The following is a 25,246-nucleotide window of genomic DNA, read 5'->3' as shown; positions in this document are numbered from 1 at the left end:
TGAATATCCATGTGGATGAACAGGATCCGTCACTTGAGGCTAGGAAGAAATTATAAATGGTGCGGAAGGACCATCAGCTCTATGGGGCTAGAATAGTTCCAGCTTACTCATGAAAACAAGACTATTGGTGGAAAAATTAGAATTAAATATTGTAATGGAAAATAAAAATTGGCAATGTGGCTTTCCTTTCTCAATACAAAAAATTGATTTACGTCAAGTATTTATATTTTAACCATCATTCTTCAGGTAAGGTGCACTGTTACTGCACTGTGGTGGGCAGAGAGAGCTGGGGGAGTATGTCATGCACCCACCATAGGTTTCACTAAAAACAGCGCACAGTGGTGTACTCTAGGACCACCGGAAGGAAAAAAAATCTTGAAGTTTGGTACTGGACATATTTGGGGGGAGAGGGGTGTGGAGTGGAAAAAAGGCCTCTTCCCTCTCCCCTTCTTCTTCCTGGCCCGTGGCACAGTAAAATGCTGCCATTTTGAAGATCCCATGAAAGACAAACAAAAAACAAAGAAAAGAAAGCCCTTTCTTCTGTGACGTGACTGCACCATGCAGTCCCATTGAGCCAACGGTGTATTGATGATCTTTCACACAGTTTTTTTCATTATTAAATGAAGAGCAAAAATATTGTAATACAGGAATGGCTTTATGGACTTTACAATGATTCCTATTTCAACCACATTTGTCGCTTATTCACAGATGACCAATGGTCTTGCTAATAATGACTATCTGTTTACTTCGCTAGGTACCGACCACTGCAACTAAATACTGCATGTTGACATGCTGCAGGGTGGGTGACAAGGAAAGTGGCGAGTCCCTGAGATCATGTGTAGAAGAGACTCATGATGAAAGGATGCAACCCAGAATGTACTCCTGAAGGAAGGTGTCATTGATGGAGTGCTTTGTTGAGCAACACAGTCACCTCCTGTTAGCGTGTGTGTCCAGTAAGAGCTGAGTGACCCGGGCGATGACATCAGGATGGACCAGACACTCGAGCAGGTCATTAGTGGTCAAACCGGTGCGCTGTTGATCCACGTGGTTCTCTGAAGATGAGTCAGAGCAGTCACTCTGTGTCATCGCTTCACACTTGTGATCCATGGGAGGAGTGTCACCACCGGCTCCACTGTCAACGACGCACACGCATTTGTGCTCCTTTGCTCCACACACTGGTACCAAGTGAGGTCCAAAAGGAAGAGCAGCAGCGTCCCTGTCAGCGGTACAACTCTTCCTCAGCTGTCCTCTGAAGTCTCGTTTAACTCGGGAATGGCTTTTACGGTCCAGGGCCTGTGCTTGCCTCAGTCTCTGGGAGCAAGACTCCACTGCCAGGTTCAGGTACTGCAGGTTCTCCTGGTGAGGGGTCACTCCCGTCTGCACACAGAACTGACATGAACACAGAATTCTTTCGCAGGAATATTTCCTCAGACATCACCAACTCAAGTTGCTATCGGAGGGGTTCATAGTTTGAGTGTTTCAAACACGTGTGGCTGACTGACGGCAGCACGTTGAAGTCCTCCTAACCTCCTAACGGTGAGACCTACCTCAGTGGGGTTGAGCCAGGCATCAGTGTTGTCCTCACACGGTGCGGACTTGAGCGCACAGACCACAGCCCTGGTCACTGCCTCGCTCACTCTGGCCACGTCGTCCTCTTCCTGCACAAACAAACTTGACCTGGCAGTCCTTGTATTTCTACATTTCTTTGTCACGTTTATCTGAGCAAACTTAATCAGAGGTGTTACAGAGAGAATAAACAGTTAACTGTAAACTGTTGACTGCAGTCAGCAATAAAGTGGGTCTCACCCCATGACATGTTTGCTTTTGTTGTGCTGCAAACAAGACACACACATGCTGCTCACCAGCTCAATCCATGTGTTGACGCTGACAGTGATGTGATCAATGGATTCCACGTAGTGCCACCAGTGTCGGGGGACGAACAGTACCTGAGGAAGAAACACCAGTTTAAACTCCAACGCTGCTTTCCTCAAGTCTCCACACTGATGAAGTACCAACGAACGCCCACTAGATGGTAACATTCTCCTTTACCTAAACTCACCTCTGATTTGTTCAACTACTGCGCAACTAATTTCGAGGCGGTTTCTTGCTATAGGCCAGGGGTTCTTAACCTTTTGGATCTCGGGGCCCACCTTTCCCGTGGCCCATTCAAGTAATAGAAGTGAGTCATTACTGTTGAGTTCATTTGTGATCAATAACCACATTCAATCTACTTACACCTAAACAAACCAAAACCTGGTGAACTGACATGAAACCGTGTGATCATTGCAAGGATATTTGTCAAGTCCAACCAGCAGCAGAACCAGGTGCAAGTCATGTTCATCAAATTTACTAAAGAAAAAAAGAAAAAAAAATACACGATGCAAGCTGTTGAGAAAATTGGGAAAACTGAATAAAATTCGGAATAAAATAAATATAATAAAACCATGTCAAAATATCATAAAATAAAAATAAGTTGTTGACTGTCACGGGTTTGCAGCAGTCAAGTCACTCAGTTACACACTACTGCCACCATACGTGGCTAATGTATTAAAACCGAGTGTCTTGTGGCCCAAAGGTGTAAAACAAAAAAAACTTTTCATGGCCCTCTAGGGGGCGGTCGTGGCCCAACCATGGATCCCCGCCCTATGGTTAAGAATCACTGCTGTAGGCAAATCTTTCATAAATTCTTAATCTGTCCTATGACATACCAATGATTATTTACCTTGTATTATTCCCCCCCCCCGATCCTGAAAGGGTTACTTGTTCAGCAGAATTGTTCTGCAGCAGTTGATGAGAGAAGTTGCAGCTGTTCTTATTGATGTGTTGAACACATAACGTATTAACCTGCTCCCTCAAAGACTCAACAACTGAAAATCATTGATGGATGAAGTAGGGATGGCAGCGCCACAGAGCACACAAACAAGACAGGACGATCAGGAGGATCTTAACTAGCAAAGGTCAAAGGTCCTCCCAGCATCCTTACACTTCACACCAACTTTCAAAACACCACGTTTGGACATTCAATAATGAATACACACATTTTCAGCAACCTAGTACATGTACAGGTTAGTGTTGTGAGACCAGCGTTTTTCAACCAGTGTGCCGAGAGAGACCGTCAGGTGTACCTTGGGAAACGATCCAGTTTCAGCTCATTTGTCTGGAGACAGAGGTGGGTGATATGATGAGATTCAATCATAAACAATTAGAACATATTGACAAGCTACTAACATGAGGAGACCACATGGATTCCGTCACATTGTTTCTTTTCACTACAGATCTATGCTGATGAGCTCCTCTTCCCCCCACACTCACTACGATGAAACCGGCCAAATGCAAAAATGTCAAATGCAGAACTGGTTGTTTTCAAACCTGATGTGACAATGGAGTGCTCCTTGTCGGCCCCACAACGCCAAAGACTGTCTGCATCACAGAGATAACTGAATAGCAGACCCAATTTCACCACTGGATGCGCTGCTGACATGAGCTCCAGCAGTGACATTACAACACCAGCTCTTACCCGAGGGGTGTCTCTGACTCTCCATATCTGGTTGAGCAATCTCACAATGTGCACGTTTGACAAGCGTGCCAACATCAGGATGGAGTCGAGCCAGATCCCCAGATGCTGGATCCGCATGCTGGGCTGCAAAACACTCAAACCCCAACTATTTCATGTGACGTCAAACCATGTCTGTTTGTGTCACTGTGTCCCTCTCTGACGACGCTAGAAGGAGCCAGTCGTCTAGTTAGGTCAGCAGCCTGAAACCCCGCCTCTATAAGTTCGTGGAACCTCTCTCTGCGAAGCACTGCTGGCGGAGGGACCTGGTCTCAACCTTCTCTCCGCCTGCTCGCTGGTCCGTGGCGGCTCCCGTCTCCGGTCCTCCCTTCTCTCCTCCCAGCATGGACCCGAGAACTCGGGTGCTCGAATGGAGGAGGCACCTGCTTCCTCCCCGTGCCCAAACGAAGCATGCCAGAAAGCCGCCCAGCAGTCTACCAGGAGCTTTCGAGTCACTCCACATGTTCAATGATACCCTCAGCGAACAGGGAGTCCTCAGAGATGGGGACACCAGAGAGGACCCGTTTCTCCTTGTTCCCCAACCCAGATAAACCGAGCCACATAGGTCGCGCCGCCATTAGCAGCAGTGCGCGACCCCGACCGCCATCTTTAATGAAGGCCTGTGCAATGCGTAGGAAAGCCACTGTAGCTGCCTGAGCCTCGTAGATTTCCTCCTGGGTCCTTGTTGTACAACATCCGGTCCATGGAGCAGGCCAGGAGTGACATATTGTTCGCCAGTGCTGTCACCTGGGTAGTGCAGTTATATGCTGTGTCCACCAGAGCATATGCATAGCGCGATTGCTTGTCTGGCACTCTGATCAAGTGCCTTCTACTCAAAATAACCATATGTAGCTAAGCTATACGTATTACGCGTCCCTAGAAGGGACATGCATGACTTTATTTATTTTTTTTATCTCGAGACACAATTTATCTCGAGAACGTTCCTTTGGTGGTGAGCCTCGAAATTTTTTCAATGAACGATGTGTGCCACGGTTTAAATAAGGTTGAAAAACACTGAGTTAGACAACGACAACAATGGGAAAGAATACTTCCATCTACTGGTGAATTTCTATATTACGTTGTTTTGTCGGTGTTGAGTTTTGGCGGCAGAAACTGTGCTGGTTTTTGTCTGACTTCGCGCTGTGCACTTAGTGTCCGCCATGGAAAAGAAAACAATGTCGAGGCACACGTCTTTATTCAGACTGTGAGGCAACTGGCGCACGCCAGGGATCATTAATTCAGTGATGATGAGGCATGAGGCAATGAATATCTGACAATTAGCCACCATCAAACGAAAATTACTGAACTGACATATGACCAAAATAAACGTATCAACCTAGTGTGTAATATACTCAAAGTGGACAGCTGTCAGAAGTAAAATATCTTCAAAAAGTACTTGTAACCGTGTAAGACAGTGTAACTAGCCACTGTCCACCTCTGGCAGGAACAGTGGTCGATGTTCCTGGACTGAACAAAATGTATTGATACTAGAAGAAGAATAGGGTGACAGAGGAGTTCATCCTGACTCCATGGAGGAAGAAGAATGACTCATTCATTCTTCCGGGTTCAGTATGGGAACGACCATTTCACCATGGAACTCTGTACTTAACAGGTGTAAAAGTGCTTGTACAAAAGAAGAAAAGACCCTATGATATATTTCTACTTCCCAGTTCATCATTGATAATTTCATTTCTCTTGTATACAAGTTTCAAGTCAGCGTAAAGATGACAACCATTTATCATGTCATCAGATCAGATGATTTAAAAAGCCAATAAAAATTAGGAAGGAGCAGGGCGTGCTTTGACCTGAAGGCAGGTTTTATGATCATAGGAACTAGTTTGCCTGCTTGATGAAGATAAACAGCTGACACACTTGGCTATTTGCCACATCACCAGCCATCACAGAGAAGAGCTGTTGGGGCGGAGCAGGTCACTGCCCGCGTAAGTTGTTTTGTAAACGTATCTCACACAGTCCTGTCACAGTTTAATGATCTTTATTTAAACCGTCTAAACTTTAGCAAGCAAGGTCGTGTCGAACAAACTACATCGTCTTGAATGCAAAACCAGATTTCTCATTGTCCCAGAATGACCTCAGACAGGTGTCTGCATTGAGAAAAAGAGGAGGCGCTGACATCAGCAGAGCAACAACCCTGCCCCTGACCCCACGAAGACAACACCCACCTCCACCTTCCTTTCGTAACCTCCCAACTGACACACAGAGAAGGACAACCTATATTGGGACTTCAGTCACGAGCTCCGTAGAGCAGCAGACTTTAATGGATACACAGCAAAACAAATAAATCCTTCAGCGTTTACACGCTGAGAGCTTAAGGGGCAATAACCTTGTGTATTTTATGGTTATTGCTTTTCTGTCATAGAGGCCGTGTTGCATAATTGCTAAACACTTCAATCAATCACTCAAGAAGAAGTTTTTGTCCAACAGACAAAAGAAGAAAGTGAAATAAATGTCTGTCAGATGTGACACAACTCCACCAATACTTTTTTTTGCACACACTTCATCTTTTTTTCTAGCCAATTGATTCCATCACACCACAATTTTTTTTTATACTCCTGGCTTGTCCAGATTAAGTGTAAATATTACCATGGGTGCTGCCAGCAGGCACTCCCTCTTCATCCAATGTCACATGGTCAGGAAACACTATACGAACGGTTTCCAACAGGCCTTGGAAGCATGTACTACTTCAATTTAAAGCACTTGCTCTTATGGCCCATAGAAAAGGGAAAAAACAAACAGAAGGTCAGTGCAGCCTGTGGCTCAGTCTCACCTGACCCCTGGTCCGGTAGCTACTCTGTCAGCTGAGTTTGAGCCCGACACCCTCTCTCCAACCAAAGACCCAGAAGCATGGAAAGAAAATTTGTTCATTTTCTTCAATTGAAGCTTTTATTTCTTGTACTAGGAGTTGAACTTTCACTCAATTCAAATAAGGTCACGTCCTTCATGATAAATGATAAACTACAGCATAAAACTCCAAATCAGCTCAGTATTCCAAATGTATAAAGCAACAGCTGAATCATGATCCATCCTTGTCTCATCATAACACCAATATTAGGTCAGAACTGACAAGCAGCCTTGTGGAAACCTCTGAGTGGCGCCATGAGGGAAAAAGGGGCGCAAGTGAGGATGAAATTCATTCCATACAAGTGAAGACCTTGATGTATCCTTGTCTAAGTTTGTTGTTAAACAAGAGTAGAGTGTCAGAACCAGAGAGAGCTCAGCTGTATCTTCACCAGTAAACCATTGTGTCTGCTCAACCTTATGGTCATTAGCATTAGGCCTTTGCCTGATCCAGTCACACTGATTGGAGAAGAAATCCACCCTGTTTTTTTTTTTAACTCGACATTCCTCATCGTCCTACCTGTCCAGGCTCCAGGGTGACGGAGTGGACTCTCGCTGAGTGAAAAGCAGGAAACCTCCTCAGGTCTGGGTGGAGAACGTCCACCTGGCTGAAGACACTGGACTCCTCGTAGGGGATCCTGGTGGGATATAGTTTGGATGTGTCTTCTGGAGGAAACAGGTGCCAGCGCTTCCTGTGAGAGGGCGAGAAAGAAACATGGTCAAGTCTCGGGTATAATTCTGAGAAACTAGAAGGGCCCTCAAAAGCGCGCATACCACCACGAAAACGGTCTGTTTGCATTTATGATTTTTTTTAACCTAATATTATTGTCCTACTTTTACTGTACTATAAAGTTCACATTTGACCTCATTCAGGGAGCAGGTGGCAGGAGTGTTTCAAGGCTCCTGCAACACATGCATGAAGAAGAGCTCAGCTGGTTATAGGTTTTTGAGTTATACTCCTAACAAACAAACAGCAAACACCTATGACCTCAGATGAACCTCACCCTCGCGTGAGTGATTGTCCTCTCCAAACCACAAACGTCAATCCTCCTGGCATTTTTCTTGCTCAACAGAGCAGTTCAGAGGCTTCATCTGGATTTCAGACGGGATCAATAACGAACAAGGAGCAGGTGATTAAGGCAGGAGAGATAAGACTTGTTCTCCAGACTCGACCATCTTCGGAATGCGACTCAGCCATTCTCTCTAGTGAGAGGAGCTGGATCAATTACAGTTATGCAGTCGGGACATGGGATGAGTCAAAGGTTCAGAAAAGCCCAGTTGTTGCCCATTCAAGTTTCATGTCAATGAAGCCACACTTCTGCACATAACAATCTTCCAAGGCTCGGTCTTGGACTTCCAAATAATTACACTTAGCTACTGACTTAATCTTGGGTGCGAGACAAGACCAACAGGTATCAAGTCAGGGAGCAGTTCTTGAGTACAACATGTAAAATAAAGCAGCATACAGATTCCATGGCTTGGTCGTGGATCACCAGGGGCTCCCTCCTTGAGGGAGGGTCTGTTCCAGGGTTGGATTGACTTGCAGTGAGATACCATGATTTCCCACCACTTATGAGGCTAAACGGCACCTCTGTGCGAACCATACTGTTACCTGTAGGAGTGTCAAACTTAGTTCAACACAACCATACTTCCATAAAAATGGTTGACGTCTCGCACAATCTCCAAGATGCTCATCTCAAAATATACAATTCTGTCATCATCTCATCTGTCATGTATTTCCCCTTGCAGCACACTAAGTTAAATCAAATTTGTAATGGCTTGTACAAAGGTATCAGCAGAAACCTTGAATCAGATTTATGCTGATTATTTATATGTTATCGGCCAGGAATGAGCTGTGTTCTTCTTACCGTCCTTGCACCTGCAGCACCAGGTTACACCCGTAAGAGTCCTGGTGACAGGGGGTGTTTGCTCCCTTTGTTCCAATCCATAAGGTGCTCTCTCTCCCGTCCCGTCCACTGAATCCAAATTCAGACCACTTCACATCCTACAGCACACACACACATTGATGAAATTCATCATTCCCATGATAAGAGCAACAATAAATAACACTGTCAGTCATCATTACTCACTTATACATTTAATTAAAATTATATATATATAGAGTCCAGATAAGCCTGTTTCACTGTCTTTGACATGACTCATTATAGAGGCTTCTCAGTGCAGAGCGACAGAACAATGTTTGTTGTATTTCACCGTCTGTCTCCGGCTGCCAGAGCACAAAGGTGTAGCGTTCTGGATAATGAAGTCATTTCCATGAATGCAGGGAGCTGTAAGTGACAGACCATTCAATCTGGCCTTGAGGAAGCCATTTACACAACACTATTTATCCTGTAAAAGCCTGTGTCTGCCCGTCTGTCTGTGAGGCATGAATGTCAGTGGGTAATAATTGCAGGTGGACAACCAATAAAAAATTATTGCTGAAATAAAGAATAGAGTGAATTAGCAACAGCGGCTTGGAGAGATGAGGACACATTTATGTCTTTGTTCCGTCGGAGGACAAGAGCAGAAATATGCCTTAAGCAGTTCGGGTGCAAAGCAACAACACCAAAGAAACTGATGTTATTTTCAGTTTTCATCCTTTTCAATCATCCAGAGATTGCCAAACTAAATTAGGTGTCGCTTGGCAACTTAACTTGGATGTCACAGATTAGTCTTCACAAACACACATAGTGAAAGGCAACATATTCAGAGCAGTGATGCAGCGGAGACCTTTCTTTAGCTTGTGACTGTTTACAGAAAAACCAGAACCATATCTAATGTTCCTTGCTTGCACTCTGATCTTCTTATGTGTTGCCAGACTCCCAGACAGTTCTTCCCTCACACAAACATTCTTAGATTTGCAGCTCCATGTCCCGTGTCATGATCATTGTCCAGTACACGCACCATCTCAGGTCTCCCGGCCCAAATTGGACCCCCTCAAATTGGCACACACAAACAAAAGATCCACTGAGGGCGCCATTTCCACAGCCCTCCACTCTGCCCTGTCCACCTGGAGTGGCTGCTCTTTGTGCATTTCATCATTTAACACCTTAATTCTAAGCAGACTGGTGACCAAACTGCAAGATGTGGGCCTATCATCGTCCACCTGCCTCAGGATCAAAAACTTTCTGTCTGACCACTCCCAGAGGGTGATGGTAGGACATCACATCTCCTTGGTACTCAGCCTTGGCACACAACATAAAGACTCATCACACCCAGGCCACTCACTATTTTAACTGCTCCCCTCTGACAGGCGTTCAAGGACAACTAAAGAAAATCAATCAAAAATGTTATCTCCTGCAACCGGTGAATGTGATAGATGTGTGGTGTGTTTGTTTTCTTTTTGTTTTAGTAACTCCTTATGAGCTGTTTGGCTGGCTCGTTTTTAGTGCTGTGTTTAAAAAAATCGATTTTCTGATTCTGAATCGATTCGTACATTAATTCCATAAAATCGATTCGTAGGTCCAAAGATCGGATTAATTAATTTACGTTTTAACACATACTCTCCGGGTGAAGTCCAACCCCTTTGACGCAAGCGCGCACCTGGGACACCAAAGTCAAAACAACATACCTCCTCACAGTGGCAACACGAGCAACGTGCCGGGTTTGACGACGCCTGAAACGCTCAAAGCAACGGTCTGGCACCATTTTGGGTTCAGATGCGACCAAACCAAAAATGTGCTCGACAATCTGACAACTCACTATATTGATGAGGAGTGGAACCTCTTGTCGTACGTACTACAGACCACAGAGAACTGTTTACATACTGCACAAAGAGACTCAGGTTGCTGTGAAGTCAGTAACCAGCACTCTGTTTACATTTTCAGTGGCTGAGAATATCTTTTTTTCGTTTTGATAATAACATAAAAATGTATTAGTATTAAACAGCAGCATCTTTTGGGTGAATTTTTAATGTCATATTTCTAATAATGCACCAGTCCCATGAGCAGTCACATCTGGCGTTCTGTGTCTGGATCTTTATTATCATTTCACTATGAATCCTTCATTAATTTCCTGTTGAATGTCAATATGATACTAGTATTAATACGTTGCGTAACTTGTCATGTGATTATGGTAACAGTTCAGAAAATGGTTTAAATACTAACCTGATCGGATCGAATTGAATTGAATCGTGATTATCAATTCTAAGTCTTGAGAATGACTTGAAATTAGAATCGATACCCAGTCCTACTCCTTTTGTCTTCCTCTTCTTCTTCATACTCATGCACCTCAAGAAGGATTGCACTTTCAATTTTGATGTACCAGTACAATGGCAATAAAGCAGTTCTGATTCTGATTGTATTTTTGTCAATTTTAAGTTCAGTCCTAACTTTTGGTCAAAACCAAAATCCAAATTTACATGACACGGGTTGCGTCCACACAAAGGCTTGTTTCCAGGTTTGTAGTCCTGAAGAAGCTCAGGTGTATAGTGGTAGTTACTGCAATGCAGCAGAGTCTTTGCGATGTAATGTAAGAATACATGAATTATCAGCAACATATTGTAAAAATGCTTGTTTTTTCAGGTTACATCACATATTCTGCTGCTTCTCCGATTTTTAATGAGGGTGAAAGAACGCTAACAAATAGCGGTGCTCCGACCACACAACGATCATGAGGGTTAAAAGGCTTCAACCCAACTGATTTAACAAGCACTCGAAGAAGAAGGCAACAGAGACCTAGCGAGCTCCACCAGAGTTCTTCCACATCAAAATTTTCAGTTTTTCTTTGACTGACCACTGTAGTTACTGCATCATGCCAACAAGTTTTTTTTTTTAATTTTTTCTCTTGAAGAAGCCAATACAAACCTGCTTTTGTCTAAATGAAGATGATTTTCCATATCATGTATCCAGAATATCTCATCATAACTACATTTTGATTACAAACTGAACCATGTGACTGGCAATAGTGATCAGCAGAATAAAACCTGAGGAGAGCATCACCATATCACAAATACCTCATACAATTCTGGCTGGTCTTCAAACATCATGGCGATGTACTTGTAGTCTGCGTAGGCCCAGTAGTCCGAGCGTGGATATTTGGAGAAATGGCCAATATCAGCTCCAGTCTGATTTTGGCTCCAGTTAAGAAACTGACTCAAGGTAGCGTCTTCGTAGGCACACTGGGTTTCAAAGAGAGGCGCTGAAAGAAAAGGGTTACCAGCCTCATTTTAAGACACCTTTTTCATTTTGAAATAGCACTGATATAAACACAAGTCCCTGTTGTCACGATTAACTTCAAATTTTTACTTAATCTAGGGGTAAATGACAGCTAACCCACTGTCAGCAGTGGCAGCAGGAAAACATGAAAGCTCTTTTTTGGTATTTGTCTGAGGACTCCCTCGTGGGTTCATTTGTTATTTGTCAAAGCAGAAGTCATTACTGCAGCTGCTCTAGAGGCCAAGAGAATAGACCAGATGGGATTGGATCTGAATCTTAGATGATGTTTATGGCTCATTACATGACTCGCAGTAGTCTGAGCAGGCGTGAGCATCACAGTGTAGTCTCTAACTGATCACTTGTCAGGCATCATCAAAAACAGCTGGCAAATAATAAATCCTAAAGATGACAGCTAGCATAGAGCATTTATGTATAGACTCAGCCTCACTTTTTCCAGAAAAGCTCTAGACCTTTGCAAGAATTACAAATGCAAGTCATTAACAATTCCAGACCTTCCTGTGTCTCATCATCAACTGAGCATGCGGGGCACCGTTCTAACCTGAGCCAAACTTAATCGAAACACCTGCCGGGATCCCTTGAACCTCAATGAATCTTCGCTAAGACCCTGAAAAAAAACAATTGCAAGTTAAATTTGAATTTGGATTCTCCAATTTTTTTTTTCCATTGGCCCTCTCCTGGTGGCTTAAACAATTTGTTGCAAAGTTTTTTCTGTCTCTCAATTGCTTAACAAGATAGAAGATCATTATTTCTTGTGAGTTTTTCTGATGCAAGATTACACTGCATGTCTGCTAATTCAATTATCATTTTTAAACACTTCAGCTGACATTAGAGATCCTTACATAGTGTATGAACAACACTTGTGTTTCTTTTTCACGCTTTCTCTCACCATTGCTGCCCTTTAATCTTCCCAGTCGGAATTGTGTTTGTCTGTCGCCCAGGCAAGTGCTCAGATGAGCTGCAGTCCAATTGCGAACAGGCCAGTTTTGGGTCATGTCCAAGAAGACAGCAGGTTGCTGAAGATCCCGCAGGATTGTCCGAGTCTCCTCTGGACTGAAGGCGTTCATGCTAGTACAGACAATGTGTTAGTGAGCGGAAAAACATCTGGGTGTGATCGTGGCCATCACACCCAGATATCTAACATCGGGGCTGTGTACAAGAAGGGGATGAGCACTTCCTGAGAAAAGTTCAATCCTACGGTGTGTTTAGGAAGCTCGTGGAGATCCACCAGTTAGCTGTTTCTCATTAGATTTTCTGTGTTGCTAGCAGCTCGGTGTAGAAGAAAAGGCAGAGCAAGTACATTAAGAAAGCTGGCTCAAATGGGTGAGAGGCTTGAAGCACTTGGTCTGTGGAGCGGCGCAAGTCACTCAATAAAGTGTTCTCCATCATGGAAAAGCCAGATCATACCCTCCAGCACACCATAGAGAAACAACACAGTAATACAGTAGTATCTCTCCATCCAACTACCCTAACAGAAACGCACTCCCAAAAACTACCCAAATATACAGTAACTCTCATCATGGATAGAAATGTAACAGAGCATGACCTTACTTCTGATACTGTAATAGTCCCCATCAGGTCATATGACTACAGAACAGAAAAAAATGCTGGTTCCGTGTTCTCCTTTTATAATTATATGCTTCCCTTTGGCTTTAACATGTGAAAGTGAGTTGGACCCGTCTTAATGTAGTCTCTTCCTCTTTCCTAGAAAAACTATAGGGACTACAATAAGCTTCCAGAAACACCGTGACATAAAGAGTAACAATGTGCAAACGGAATTTTCTACAACACAGTATTTATCAACAGCCCATATTTGCGTTGAGTCGTACCACGCTAACGCATCCTTTTTATATTGACAATGACGTCGAAAAGGGCAAAGGCAAAAGGCTGCAAGTACGAGTACATAAACTCCGTTTAGCGCAGTTTTCGAGACTTGTCAGAAATGTGTGAAGCCTCTAAATATACGGGTCTCACCTTTCACAACACGTGTATTAGAGAGGCATGCGGAAGTAAACAAATGTCACATGACTGCGCGTCCTTGCGCAAGGCGTCGATGCAGATATGTCCCGCCCCCGCGTAACAGCGCCATTACGGCTCTGATATGTATTGGTAATTTGCGCTCAAACTGACGTAAAAAAACAACCCAAAATGGCGAACGAAGGATGCCAGTTTCCATTTGTTGGTTCATTTCCGTTGGAACATGCGCAGTAAAGTTGAGCAACTAAACCAAAGGCAGTGCGCTGTTATTGTTTGTATGGTCTTCCGAAAAGGTGTCAGACGCCTGTTTTACTCTTCGGTCCGGTGATTAAATCTGGACTTTTAACGTGTATTCACCTGCAGACGGTCATCATGGGTGCTGCTTCTAGCACCGAGACCGAGAGAGAGCCTCTGCTAGTCCCGTCTTACGCGGAGACGAACAGTCCGCCAGTGAACAGCAGGGTGTACGGGCGAAGATGGCTGGTTTTGACCCTGTTTTCACTACTGGGCCTTTTACAAGGAATGGTGTGGAACTTTTGGGGTCCAATTCAGAACTCGGCGGTTCATGCTTTTGGATTTACCAAGTCGGACATTGCTGTCTTGGTCCTGTGGGGTCCCGTCGGCTTCATTCCTTTCGTCTTGTTTATGTGGCTGATGGATAAAAAGGGTGAGTTATTACATTGTAGGACTCTGTCCTGCTTTTACTTTTGATATTGAAGTGACGTTGTAACAGCGTTTTGAAGGATGACACTTTAGTCCGTCAACATAAGTGATTGTCCTATCTCTTGGTCCGATTTGCGCACTCAGTTGTTATCTCTTTTCTGGCCCGATTTGTTTTGTCTCCACATAAACGATTTCTTCCTCCCATTATGTACGTCCGTGACGAGTGATCCATTACCAAAATTGTTTATACTCCTGTCTCAAATACAAGACATTCCTTCATTTTTTCAGTTACAGTGTCCAAAATTATTCATACCCAGTCTCAATAATCATTTGCAAACCCGTTAGTTTTTATCACAGCCTCCAACAATATTGCTCACAAGCTTCTTGGGAGTATCGGTAGGAATTCTGGACCATTCCTCCTTTGCAAATGTTTCCAGATCTCTGAGGTTGGAGGTTTCCATACTGTCATCCATTTTCTGAGCTCCATCCATAGGTTCTCGATGGCTTCATAACACCAATGTCATTGTCCTGGAACCATTTCTTCTCCACCTTGGCTGTATACTTTGGCTCATTTTCCTGACAATATTCAATGCTCCCCCAGGTTCAGATTCTCTGCTGCCTGCTTATTTCCTTCAAGAATCTTGATGTACTGCACTTTCCTCATGATTCCTTCCACTTTATGTTGCCTAGTCCATTGGCAGAAAAGCAGCACCACAGCCTTATGCTTACGCCTCCATATTTAACAGTAGAAAATGTGTTCTTTGGTGTCAAGGCTTCACCCTTCTTTCTCCAGATGAAAGCCATTTCTCTGTGCCCAAAAAGCTAAATTTTTGTTTCATCTGACCACAGAACAGACAATCAGAGGCTTTGATCTTTATGTAAGTATGTTTTTTGCAAAGCTCAGACAAACTTTTACATGCCCTGGTTGAACTAAATTCCTTCAGGACAGCCTTGGTCATAGTCCTTGCATAGTTTTTAATCAATAGCAATTTTTTTGTATGCTCTCCATTCCTTTATATCATTTACAAAAGTCCTCACTGAGCTCTATTGTCTTTGCCATGGCAGTCTGGTGTTGACTCGAAAATGGCTGAAATGTCAAAAGTAAGTCAACTTTTATGACTTATATATCTAAAAACTGGTTAGAAAACAAAATGCAAACTCAACCCCTCAGAGACAAACAATTTGTATGAATATCCTGTTGCTACCGGTCTTGGTAACGTGTGGTATGAATAATTTTGGAAATTGTTACTTTATTATAAAAGTCTAATTTAATATCTTTCACTGTGTTATTTCAGATAACATAAGTGGTCATGGTTCTAGACTTGCTCACATATATTATTTATGTCAAATCTAAGGTGAAATACTAATGTATTGTGTGACAGGTTGTTATTAAATAGATTTAGTACCCTACAATGAACTGGTGACCAGTCCAGAGCGTTAGCTGTCTCTGTGTAAGAAAATAAATATGATTATGAAATAAATTTGTGACCCCTTATGAGATAATGGTTCTGGAATCATTACAAGGAACGTTATTAAATGATACAGCAATTGTTCAACAGATGAAGCTATAGTAAGTTTTAGTTTCTGAGGAGGAAGATGATGTAAAGCCAACGAATCTGTGTGGACGAAAAGCCTATCTGGCACAGAACTGATGCGGATACGGCCGACTCCATTAGAGGACAGGGTCTCGTTGTACCTGCTGCGTGTTGCTCGGATGGCTGAGCGGGCGTTCACACTTCTGCCTCTAGTGCTGTGTCCTGTGTTGTATTGTAGTCGTGATTTAATTTAAACCGAGGCAATTGTCCTTTTTTCTTCAGTAATCAAATCTCACATACTAATAGAATTATTTTACAAAATGTTTGTCATTAATCTACATTAGATGACCTAGGTGGACCACAAAGAACTACAAAAGGGAGCGGTGAGTCGTGCCTGTGAGTCCCTTCCTGTTTCAGATGATTAGAAATTAAAAAGCATTTAAAGCAGAACTAGGGACGGACTTTTATGGTCCCGATACGATACCGATACTTGGGCTTGGAGAATCGACCCATACCAATCCGATACCAAATATTAACCTCGTGCCATACAATGGGACTGGTCATGCTTAGAGTAAAGGCAAAGGCAAAAATGACAATGCGTAAGAATCCAACGTTGGTATTTATTTCAACAATTAAGTTTTTTAAACATTTACCAGAATTTTGGATAAAACAAATGACCCTTGAAAACTCTTCAAAATAAATATAAAATATAATATAATACATTATTATCACTGTAAACAACAGTGCAAACAACCCTGAGAATGTCAAGCTCTGTATGTGATCACAAAAAAATAAAATTGACAATTTTGAGAAAAGTTAAGATTTCCCTGCATTGAACAAAAAATCAAGTAGCTTAACGTCTGAACATAAAACAGCCAATGCTCACTGAAATGCATTGATAAATTCTTCCTTAAGAACACAAGCAAGTCTGTTCCGTTTTTCATCTACCATGTCAGAGACAATACTGAAAAGTCTCTCACTCTATGCTGGTGCATGGATCACTGAGGTACTTTGTAGCACAAGCAGCCGGGCCAGGTAAAGGTTGTTTGACCGCCCAGCACTGGAATGGATTGTCTGTAGTAGGAATAGTTGGCTCTGTCAGGTAAGTTTGCACCTGAATAATTGCTGTGGAGCTGTTGCTTGCCGCACGTGAGTCTACCTGCTCTGCCAGAATATCATTCATTAAAGTCTGTGAGGACTGCCAGGATCGGCTACGGATCTACAATTTTTCACCCAGCCCGATACCACCTTCAGTGGCAGTATCGGGTCGATACCAGGATCAGATCAGTGCATCCCTAGATTAAACAAAACTTAAGGAGTCAGGGGTCGTCTTAGCAAGATGTTAGATGTTGCTGCGTTTCAATAGCAAGTTTAATGTCGAAGCCACTCTTAACGTCCTCCCGCTTACAGTCACGAAGCGAACGGCTCATGTTGGCAGCTCATGTATCGTGTAGGCATGTGAACTAAATTCTATACTCTGAAAAGGATGAACATGTTTCTTTCATGCTTCAAGTTGACGTTTCAATCTTGCAAACTGTAGATAACATGGAAGGGGTCCCATGTAATTGATCAGAAACTGTACCTAGAGTTGAGAATGTGTTGGGAATAAGTAAAAAACTGAAATGTGTTAAAACAGTGCAGTACTAGTTTCATATATATTTTCAATGTATCAACAAAAATTGTTATCTGAGCTAGCAGATTTTCGCTTTTTGCATGAGATGTTACTCAATGTTGGGGTTTTTATAAATCATAGCTAAAAAGCCCAAGTCGTCTGATTTTAGCAAACTTGCCTTTGGACTTATTTGCACACCATTTATTCTGCTTTTGTTCGGTTAAGGGGGGGAGTTTTTTTGAGCAAGAAAGCCAAAATTGAAACATTACCTGATTTTATTTTATGACTCTGTAGTTTGAAGTTAAAAAAGCACAATAAATGTTGTTTTTCGTTCATTAAAAGATGTCTTTTTCCTGCGTGTGGTCAAGGACTCTGCAGTGCAGCCTCACAAAAAGCTCTTAATCTGATGTACACTGAGTCACTCTTTACCTTTAGTGGTTTGAGTGTGTCACCTGACAAGAGGAGGAACTGTGTGGTCTGATTGTCAGGCAGTGACAATGATGCAGGGCAAGACAAACACCAATGCAAAAACCGTAATTCACGAGGCGCCATTACATAAGTTTTCTCGTGATATTGACTCACCACATGTTGGTTGTTCACTTAAGTTACGCTGAGATCATCAGATTGAGTCTCCATCATCGTGAGTCATAAGACTCAGGAGCAGGCTTTTAGCTAGGCTAGCCAGCCTAACTCCACCCTCCAGACGCACCAAGTCATCGACTGACATGACAACTTGCTTTGTAAAGAAGAAACTGCAAACATCCATTTGTATAAAAATGACTTCATAAAAACAAACATCTGTGTCAAATAATCCTGAACAGAGATGAACTCAATAGTTGCTGCCACAGTCACACTTTCAGAATGCAGGGCTCTTCCTTGGTTGTTGTTTCACTTGACTGACCCTAATTAATTCATAAATATTTTAAAAATATTTGTATAATGATTGTTTTCCTTTCTACAATCTAAAGGGCTACAGTTTTGTTTATCTTCTTTCAACTGCTTTCATATATTTATGCATAAGATAAGCATGCAATTGCGTCAGCTGTGTATCTGTGATAGTTTTCTAAACTTTGACATAGGGTTGGGCGATATGGACAAAAAAGTTATCACGATAAATGTGGTAATTTCGGAGATAACGATAATTATCACAATAATTCAATCTTCATTCCATTCCATGTGTTGTACACACTACAGTCTCTCTTGAAACTGTTTTATGATGAAACGTATTACTGGAGTTCGTCTCCAGCGTCATTATTTGTTTATGTCTAAATATAATAGTGTGTAATAACCATGTGTAGAGATGAGAAGTTCAATGTTTCATGTCCCAGGAAGAGCCTGGTCGTTTTATTTAGGGCTTAGATTGAGCCGTCTGCTTATCTCAATAAATGATCATTTAGTCATATTCTATTATAGAAACTGTCAGTTCTTTGTCTTGTGTGATGAGAAACGTTTTCACAGTTCTCTCGCCTGAAATGGTTGCTTTTCTTTGCCTTATTGAAGAGTTCACTAATGCTTTGACAACTTTAGAATTTGTTGATGGTCCCTAACTGATGCCTGGGTGTAGCATTAGCGCTGTCTGAGAGAGCGTGTCCGCGATCAGTGAACCCTAATGGAAGGGGACGCCGTCGCCAATACCGGAGCGGAGCTCTGTCCAATATCCAACTATTTTCACCAGGGTGTTTCGCCAGCGCAGCGGGAGACCTACATGTGTTGATATGAACCAAGGCAGACGACCGCGTCAGGAAACCTATGAGGACCACTCTATCTAATAAAATAAAGACAGACCCAGAGACTCAGAGTCGATCAATGTCGTTATCAAAGGTTTCCTTTGTGAAAAATAAGTTAAAAACTACGATCGTGAACCAAAGTCCACCACACTCTCCACAACTGTCACCCGCCGGTGTCAAACGCCGCGGAGCTGGAGAGCGCGGTCTCATCATGTTCGCGTGTGCAAGTCCAATTGGTGTATGCTCTTATAGGCTTTGATTAATCTATTTGTATTGTAGGCTGCTGAACTCGAAATGATTTTGTACATTAAATGTTACCGTGTTACCTACGTATTATCTGCTTGGTTTATTTACTTGCTGATGAACATCCACCTATAAGCCACACTGTTTTACTATGAAACCAGGAAGTCAGTTGAAGCCATAGAGATATGCACAGGTCCGCAAAAGTGTAGATACTCAATTTATATTTGTAAACTACAACTATCAGGACTCCTTACTGACTACACTCCACTTTTGCCCTCTAGGTCTGCGAGTGTCTCTCATTCTCTCAGGGTTCCTCATGCTGCTTGGATCAGCTCTGCGAAGCGTCCCAGTGACAGACCTGCACCTCAGACGATGGTAAGACTCATCCTGCTCATGAAATCTAATCGAGTGAGGTTATTGGCAATTAAATTATCACCAAACAAGACTGGATTCGCTAACTCTGCTGCCCTTTGTCACCCAGTGCTGTCATTTGGAAGATTTATAATGAATTACGTGTACCTGTTGCACAGTGTTGTCATTGTCACTACTAATGCTGCGTCTCTGCTGGGAAAGATGTCAAGGGTGAGTTCAGTGCGTTTCGGTTACGGATGTTGGGAAAGAAGATGTTCACGAAGCCAACTCTCAACCAATTCTAAAATACGCTCCACACCTGCAGGATGAGGAGGAAATACAAATATGTACAATGTATTTTTTTCTGTTGGTGTATTTAATTCGTTTCAAAACTTCTACATCAGGCGTCACCAACATAGGCACCAGGTAGCCCGCAGAGACCAAGGGAGTAGCCCATGGTCCGTTAAAAAATAAATAAATAAATAAATTTTCATGCAATAACCATCTTATTATGTTTGATTTCGTGATTCCTTTGTGATTTTACACTATTGGTAGTTATTGTGAAAACTCAGCAATGAGACAAGTATTTCAGAGGAATATAATTTATCAGCCATTATACAGTATATCATGAGCTCAGAAGTGTGTACTGATCCAATGGGTTGCACAGTGCCCTTGGAGTAGCTTATGGTTGCTAAAACGTTGGCGACCCTCTTCCTTCATTCTGTTTGCATTTAAGGGAGCCATCTTGGATTGTGAACTTGGGGTGGTGCGTATTCTCCCACCTTCCGACTCCGCTTCCGAGGACAACAGGAAAGCAGCATAACAGTAGTATATCAGTACTTGAGACTGGTCTCGGAATCGACACCATTTAGACTAGGTCTCGTCTTGGTCATACTGGGCTCGATTTGTTACCCGTGTTAAATTCCTGACCAATTAATGCTCTCTCTTTTTAAAAGCCACCATTATGCCCTATCATTAATTCACATTTCTTCCATCTGAGATGAGAAGAAGTAGAGATCTCTGTCTGTAAGTGTCAAGTTGGCTCCAAATACCACATACATGTAGTCAATAATTTCCTCTTACAATCATGGAGGTTATACATAAATGGTCTCCGTCTGAACTAGTATATTTCAATAGAATAGAAAAGATCAGCTGTTGGTGATGAGATATTCACAGGCTGTGTATTCCTGACAAAGATGAAAGAAAAGTAGACCCCTGGTGGTTAACCAATAACATGAGGGTATGTGACGAGAGCTCAGTGATGCATGTGTAAGTGAACGTTGGCTGGGATACGTCAGGACTCGGGTGGCTAGTGACCTACTAACAAACTTTGAAGCAGTTCTGAGCATAGTGGTCCATCAGCAAATAATCTTGTGCACAGCCCCCGTGTTAATTTACACATGTGATGAACAACCATGTATTAAGTCAGGACTCCCTTGATTTTAGAAATCTGAACTCAGTACATCTAATGTGCAGCCTCACAGCAAGAAGGTTGAAGGTTCGATTTCAGCTTTTTTGTCCAATCAGGTTTATGTTTTATGTTACCTTGTGCATCATCCCAGTTTAGGCTCCAGCTAACCCATTAGCCCAACAGGAAATCAGGGGATGAATGTAGGTGCAATGTGGACATTATATAATAATGAGGCTTCAACAGCCATGTGCTGCCTCAGTGATGTCAGCATCAAATTGGGGACAACAAAAATATATTGTAATACATGTCAACAGTCACCCTTTATTTGTATGAATCTTAAAACTATACAAATATATATATTCATTTTAATTCCCTCAATTTTCATTTGAATTTATTTATTTTTCCTCAGAAATTATTCTTTCACCATTGATCCGCGTTGTGTAACCATCGTAACGTTCAACAGTAGTTGCTGGACTTTAAAAGACACGGTGGCAGGACAAAGGAGTAGGAATTGCTGGTCTAGTTCTATGTAGTTTATTCACAGTTTGCACGAACCGAGATCCAACGCATGGCGTGACACCTGCAGGCACGAACAAAAGTGGGAAAAAATTGTGCCCAACACCAACTCACCAACACCAACTCAGCGGGAGAGGCATCTAGATCTTCCATAGGTGCCGAGCGCAACCCCAGCATCACCCAAGGCAAGCTATCTACCCAGTTAGCATCTGAGAGTGTAGCACGCATTGACGCCTTGTGGATGATTCGCGGTAGTATGATGGACCTCAGTGCCAAGGGGCCTATTCAGTGCCAATCAAAGCTCAAAAATGAATTGAGAATCTCTGCCCAAGGTGATGTCCGACAGGGAACCAAAACACGCAACCACGGTGGAGAGAAATGAATGTGCAATGTCCGCAGATGCCGTTGAGAAAAGAGGAAGCGACGCATGGACTCCTGGCTGATAATCCAGATCCCTGATCTGATGAACAGCCATTTGGCAAAAGTCTATGCCTAGGTACACTGGACACACCAACACCCAAGAAAGGCAATCTGCTACAGGGTTTGCCTTACCAGCCCCATGCTGAATATCTGTGATAAAGCTGTCAGGTGGCACAGCCGGCCAGTGGTCCACGACTCAGTCACCTTGCCAATCGCAAACATCAATGGTGGTCCACATTTGCAGTGAACACACGGCTCTCCAGTAAGAAATGGAAATTACAGGACACAGAAAAGCAGGGAAAGACACCACATCAATTAAACGGCGATTAGCCACATCCTCCATTAAAAAACAGAAAATCTGCTGCACCAGTAATTGGAACAGTGATGTAAGCTACCACAATGTCAAAATCAAAACTGCATCCATTGAAACAGTTACAGACCTGGTACCAAATTTCTCTATGGCAGGTTGAGTAGCAGCGTTCACCGACGGGCCACACCCCCACGGCGACAAATCCAAATCAGTCGCGGGCAGGAGGCTTTTCTATAACCCTGAGTCCAAGGTCCAAGTCCAAGGACCATCTCTCGGACCATGACTCTTTTACGAATAGCACCTCCCCTCTATCGCCAGCGGCCACAGCTGCAACTGTGCGCCGGCTTCGTTTTCTGGCGTCTCGAACGCACAATGGGGGACACACCGGCGAGCCTTGTTGTGGAAACACTGATGGAAGAAGCAAAGGTATATACGCCATCTTTGAGCGGAGACACCGACCGCAGAGTAGTCATTTGCTGGGAATCTTGGAATCACACTCTGGACAGACCCATGTCTGGAAGTCAGCTGGAACTGGTTCACCTCCTCAGCCAAACCGCGGAAATTGCCAGCGACCAGGCACGGTGAGTTTGCCAGCGCTGAGCGCACCGTCAGTGGCAGTCGGTGCAGGAAGAGATGTAGAAACAGGAAACCACCGTCTTCTGAACCGAGTAATGAGAGCATCTCATCAGGTCCACCGCTGTACCGTCACCAGAGCCCACCAGAGCCTGGGAGCGACAGGAGCCTATCCACTCTCTCCACCTACCCATCATCCACTGGGTGGGATAATGGGTAGTAATTAAACAAAATATGTGGACCACTGGGGGGCTCTCGTTGACCACTATTAAGGAAACATTGACATTCAGGAATAGATTTCTACTGATATTTACTGGCCCGTTGATGAGAGTGTAGATTCCCCACAAGAACAGAGAGCAGTTTTGGAAACTTCACGAAATTAGCAAAGATAAATGATGCTAAAATGTATCATAGAAATACATTTCTGTCACTTAAGTGAAATGAAAGTGCCAAAAAGGGAGAACCCAAAAGCAAAATAAGAAGAAGCAGTAATACTAATCAACAGCTCTTACACAACTTACTTATCCGTCATGGCATTTCAGGAAGACGAGCTGCAATTACATTATATTTTAGTCATATCATAGAAATGACGTGGTTCATAAGGCTCGCTTTCCTCTTTTAACAGGAACAAAATAACCTAGGTCATTCCAGTTTCTCCTAAAGTGTGTTATCTTTGTAATGATTCTGAAGCTTTTCACTTGGCTGTATATCATGGAATATCAACACCGACATAAATTGTATCTTCATGGACTGGGCCATGTATCACTTCCACGGTGACTGATTTGTGGTTTCATAAAATATAATAATTTTTGTCTCTCACTGTGCAGTAAATCAATTCTGTTTCCTAATCTCTTATTCTCTTTATTCTTGTGAGCCAGAATGGCTATAGCGTCAAGAAACTCATCTTTCTCGCCAGTGTGAGAAGAGTTTCTGTTCTTTCGTCTTTTAAAATTTCACATCAACTGAGCAAAATTCTGTGATTTCTTTTGCTGCCCTCTGGCAACTGGTAAAAAAAATCACATATGGCAAACATCTGTGAGAAGTTGAGTAGGTGACTAACATAGAACCTGGCTTGTAGAAAACCTCTTACACCTGACAGCCTTCTATCTTAATCTTTCCCCTAAGACTTCACTTTGTTGACTGTGTGGTCAAATGGATTTAGCTCCAATGCTTGATCTCCTTTTCTGCTTACAATTTAATCTTTGTCTTATGGTTGAAATTTGTTTTTGCGCAATTATAGTAATTTAATAGTTGCAGTCCTATTTACTATGAAGAATGAGCTCTTTTCAGAAGATCACATTGCCACATTGAAAATTACGATATCTGTGGTTATCTCACTATTAGATGATCAAACCTGAAGTCCAAATTAAGGTTTTATGGAGCAGCTACCGAAAACAAACCAGAAAAACACAACAAAAACATTTTTTTTGGCACATTTTGTACATTTATTACGCAGTGGATGTTCCAACTGTTGAAGCGCAAACAGTTTAACCAATTAGGTCTGTGCTTAAACTAGCAGCAGCTGACTGACAATTGCTGTTTAGAGATCTGGATAGTGAAGCTGTGTGTGCACCTACTGCTGCTCTTTGTGGAACTGTTTGGTGAACCCACTCTGAATGGGAAAATGAAACTTCAAATGAAGGAATTGAAGGCACTTTCTACCACTCGTGAAACTCTCTGTACTAGCAAAAGACGATAGATATCAAGCGCATGTCTGTTCTACTTCCTGGTCTGACGATGACGACACTGCTGATTGGCTGATCGCTATCCTCCCCAAACTTAAATCACCCTGGTCATGAAACATGTTTGATATTCAAAGTTTGACGTCTTTTTTGCATCTGAACACATCACTCATGATCACTTGGGGGGGATCAGCCATTCAGTGGTGTCGTTGTGAGACCAGGAGGTAGCCCAGACAAGCTTGTTCCTTGATGCACATTCTTCGCTCTACAGGTAAAAGATTAAATGTATCTTCTGTGGTGCGTGAAATGCCTGCTTAAAAGTCAATGATTTTTATGTAATGGCAAATATAGGCAATAACCCATACATGTCACCCAATCGTTTTGTGAAAGCTTGACAGCTTTTGCTTGCCACTGATTCCTTTATTTGAAATTTCTCAAAATGCAATTGCTACGGTATGGCCGTATATGACGTCAACTCCAGGTGGCAGCCTGGCTACATTACTCAAGTGGACACATGTAGCATGTTCAAATCCGCCATGCACTGTCTTCAGACAACGAGTGGGTTTCATGTCATTGATTGACAGATATTAGTCAGACAAGAGCAATTTAGGATCATGTGAAACTTCAGCGAAGTGTATACAGG

General features: G+C 42.8%; 2 protein-coding genes and 1 long non-coding RNA gene across 5 annotated transcripts in view; 2 read left to right on the top strand and 1 right to left on the bottom strand.

Moving 5' to 3' along the window:
• Nucleotides 1–585: 585 nt before the first annotated feature.
• hspbap1 (hspb associated protein 1) lies at nt 586–14,973 on the bottom strand. Of its 3 annotated transcripts, none has more exons than XM_053877390.1 (8): nt 13,558–14,973; nt 12,473–12,651; nt 11,364–11,548; nt 8,278–8,414; nt 6,930–7,101; nt 1,863–1,946; nt 1,548–1,658; nt 586–1,377 (listed from the first exon to the last, which is right to left on the bottom strand). In XM_053877390.1, the coding sequence occupies exons 2-8, from the start codon at nt 12,648–12,650 to the stop codon at nt 928–930; spliced, it is 1,317 nt and encodes a 438-aa protein (XP_053733365.1). In that variant the 5' UTR covers nt 12,651; nt 13,558–14,973; the 3' UTR covers nt 586–927. The 3 variants fall into 3 exon arrangements, with proteins under 3 accessions (XP_053733365.1, XP_053733366.1, XP_053733367.1); XM_053877391.1 differs by lacking the exon at nt 13,558–14,973 and adding an exon at nt 13,135–13,551; XM_053877392.1 differs by lacking the exon at nt 13,558–14,973 and adding an exon at nt 13,413–13,440.
• Nucleotides 5,455–8,474, top strand: LOC128766046 (uncharacterized). The gene is made up of 5 exons (XR_008415956.1): nt 5,455–5,493; nt 6,624–6,728; nt 6,938–7,196; nt 7,283–7,419; nt 7,483–8,474. It is a non-coding gene; the product is annotated as an uncharacterized LOC128766046 (long non-coding RNA).
• The window catches only part of slc49a4 (solute carrier family 49 member 4), a 56,353-nt gene continuing 44,657 nt past the window's right edge, over nt 13,551–25,246 (top strand). The window contains exons 1-2 of the mRNA XM_053877389.1: nt 13,551–14,227; nt 19,622–19,715. Of these exons, the coding sequence (XP_053733364.1) occupies nt 13,933–14,227; nt 19,622–19,715 (389 nt within the window). The 5' untranslated portion in view covers nt 13,551–13,932. The remainder of the gene's footprint in view (nt 14,228–19,621; nt 19,716–25,246) is intronic.

Source organism: Synchiropus splendidus, chromosome 10 (assembly GCF_027744825.2).
Source record: "Synchiropus splendidus isolate RoL2022-P1 chromosome 10, RoL_Sspl_1.0, whole genome shotgun sequence".
In the NCBI taxonomy this organism is placed as follows: domain Eukaryota; kingdom Metazoa; phylum Chordata; class Actinopteri; order Syngnathiformes; family Callionymidae; genus Synchiropus; species Synchiropus splendidus.
Note: the sequence above shows the minus strand (reverse complement) of the source record. Positions and strands in the feature narration are given on the sequence as shown.

Coding starts and splice junctions, on each gene's coding strand:
- hspbap1 (XM_053877390.1), bottom strand. CDS start 12,650: ATGAACGCCTTCAGTCCAGAGGAGACTCGGACAATCCTGCGGGATCTT. Junction 11,549..12,472: donor AAGATTAAAGGGCAGCAATG/GTGAGAGAAAGC, acceptor CTTTTCTTTCAG/CGCCTCTCTTTGAAACCCAG. Junction 8,415..11,363: donor ACCAGCCAGAATTGTATGAG/GTATTTGTGATA, acceptor TGTGTGCTGTAG/GATGTGAAGTGGTCTGAATT.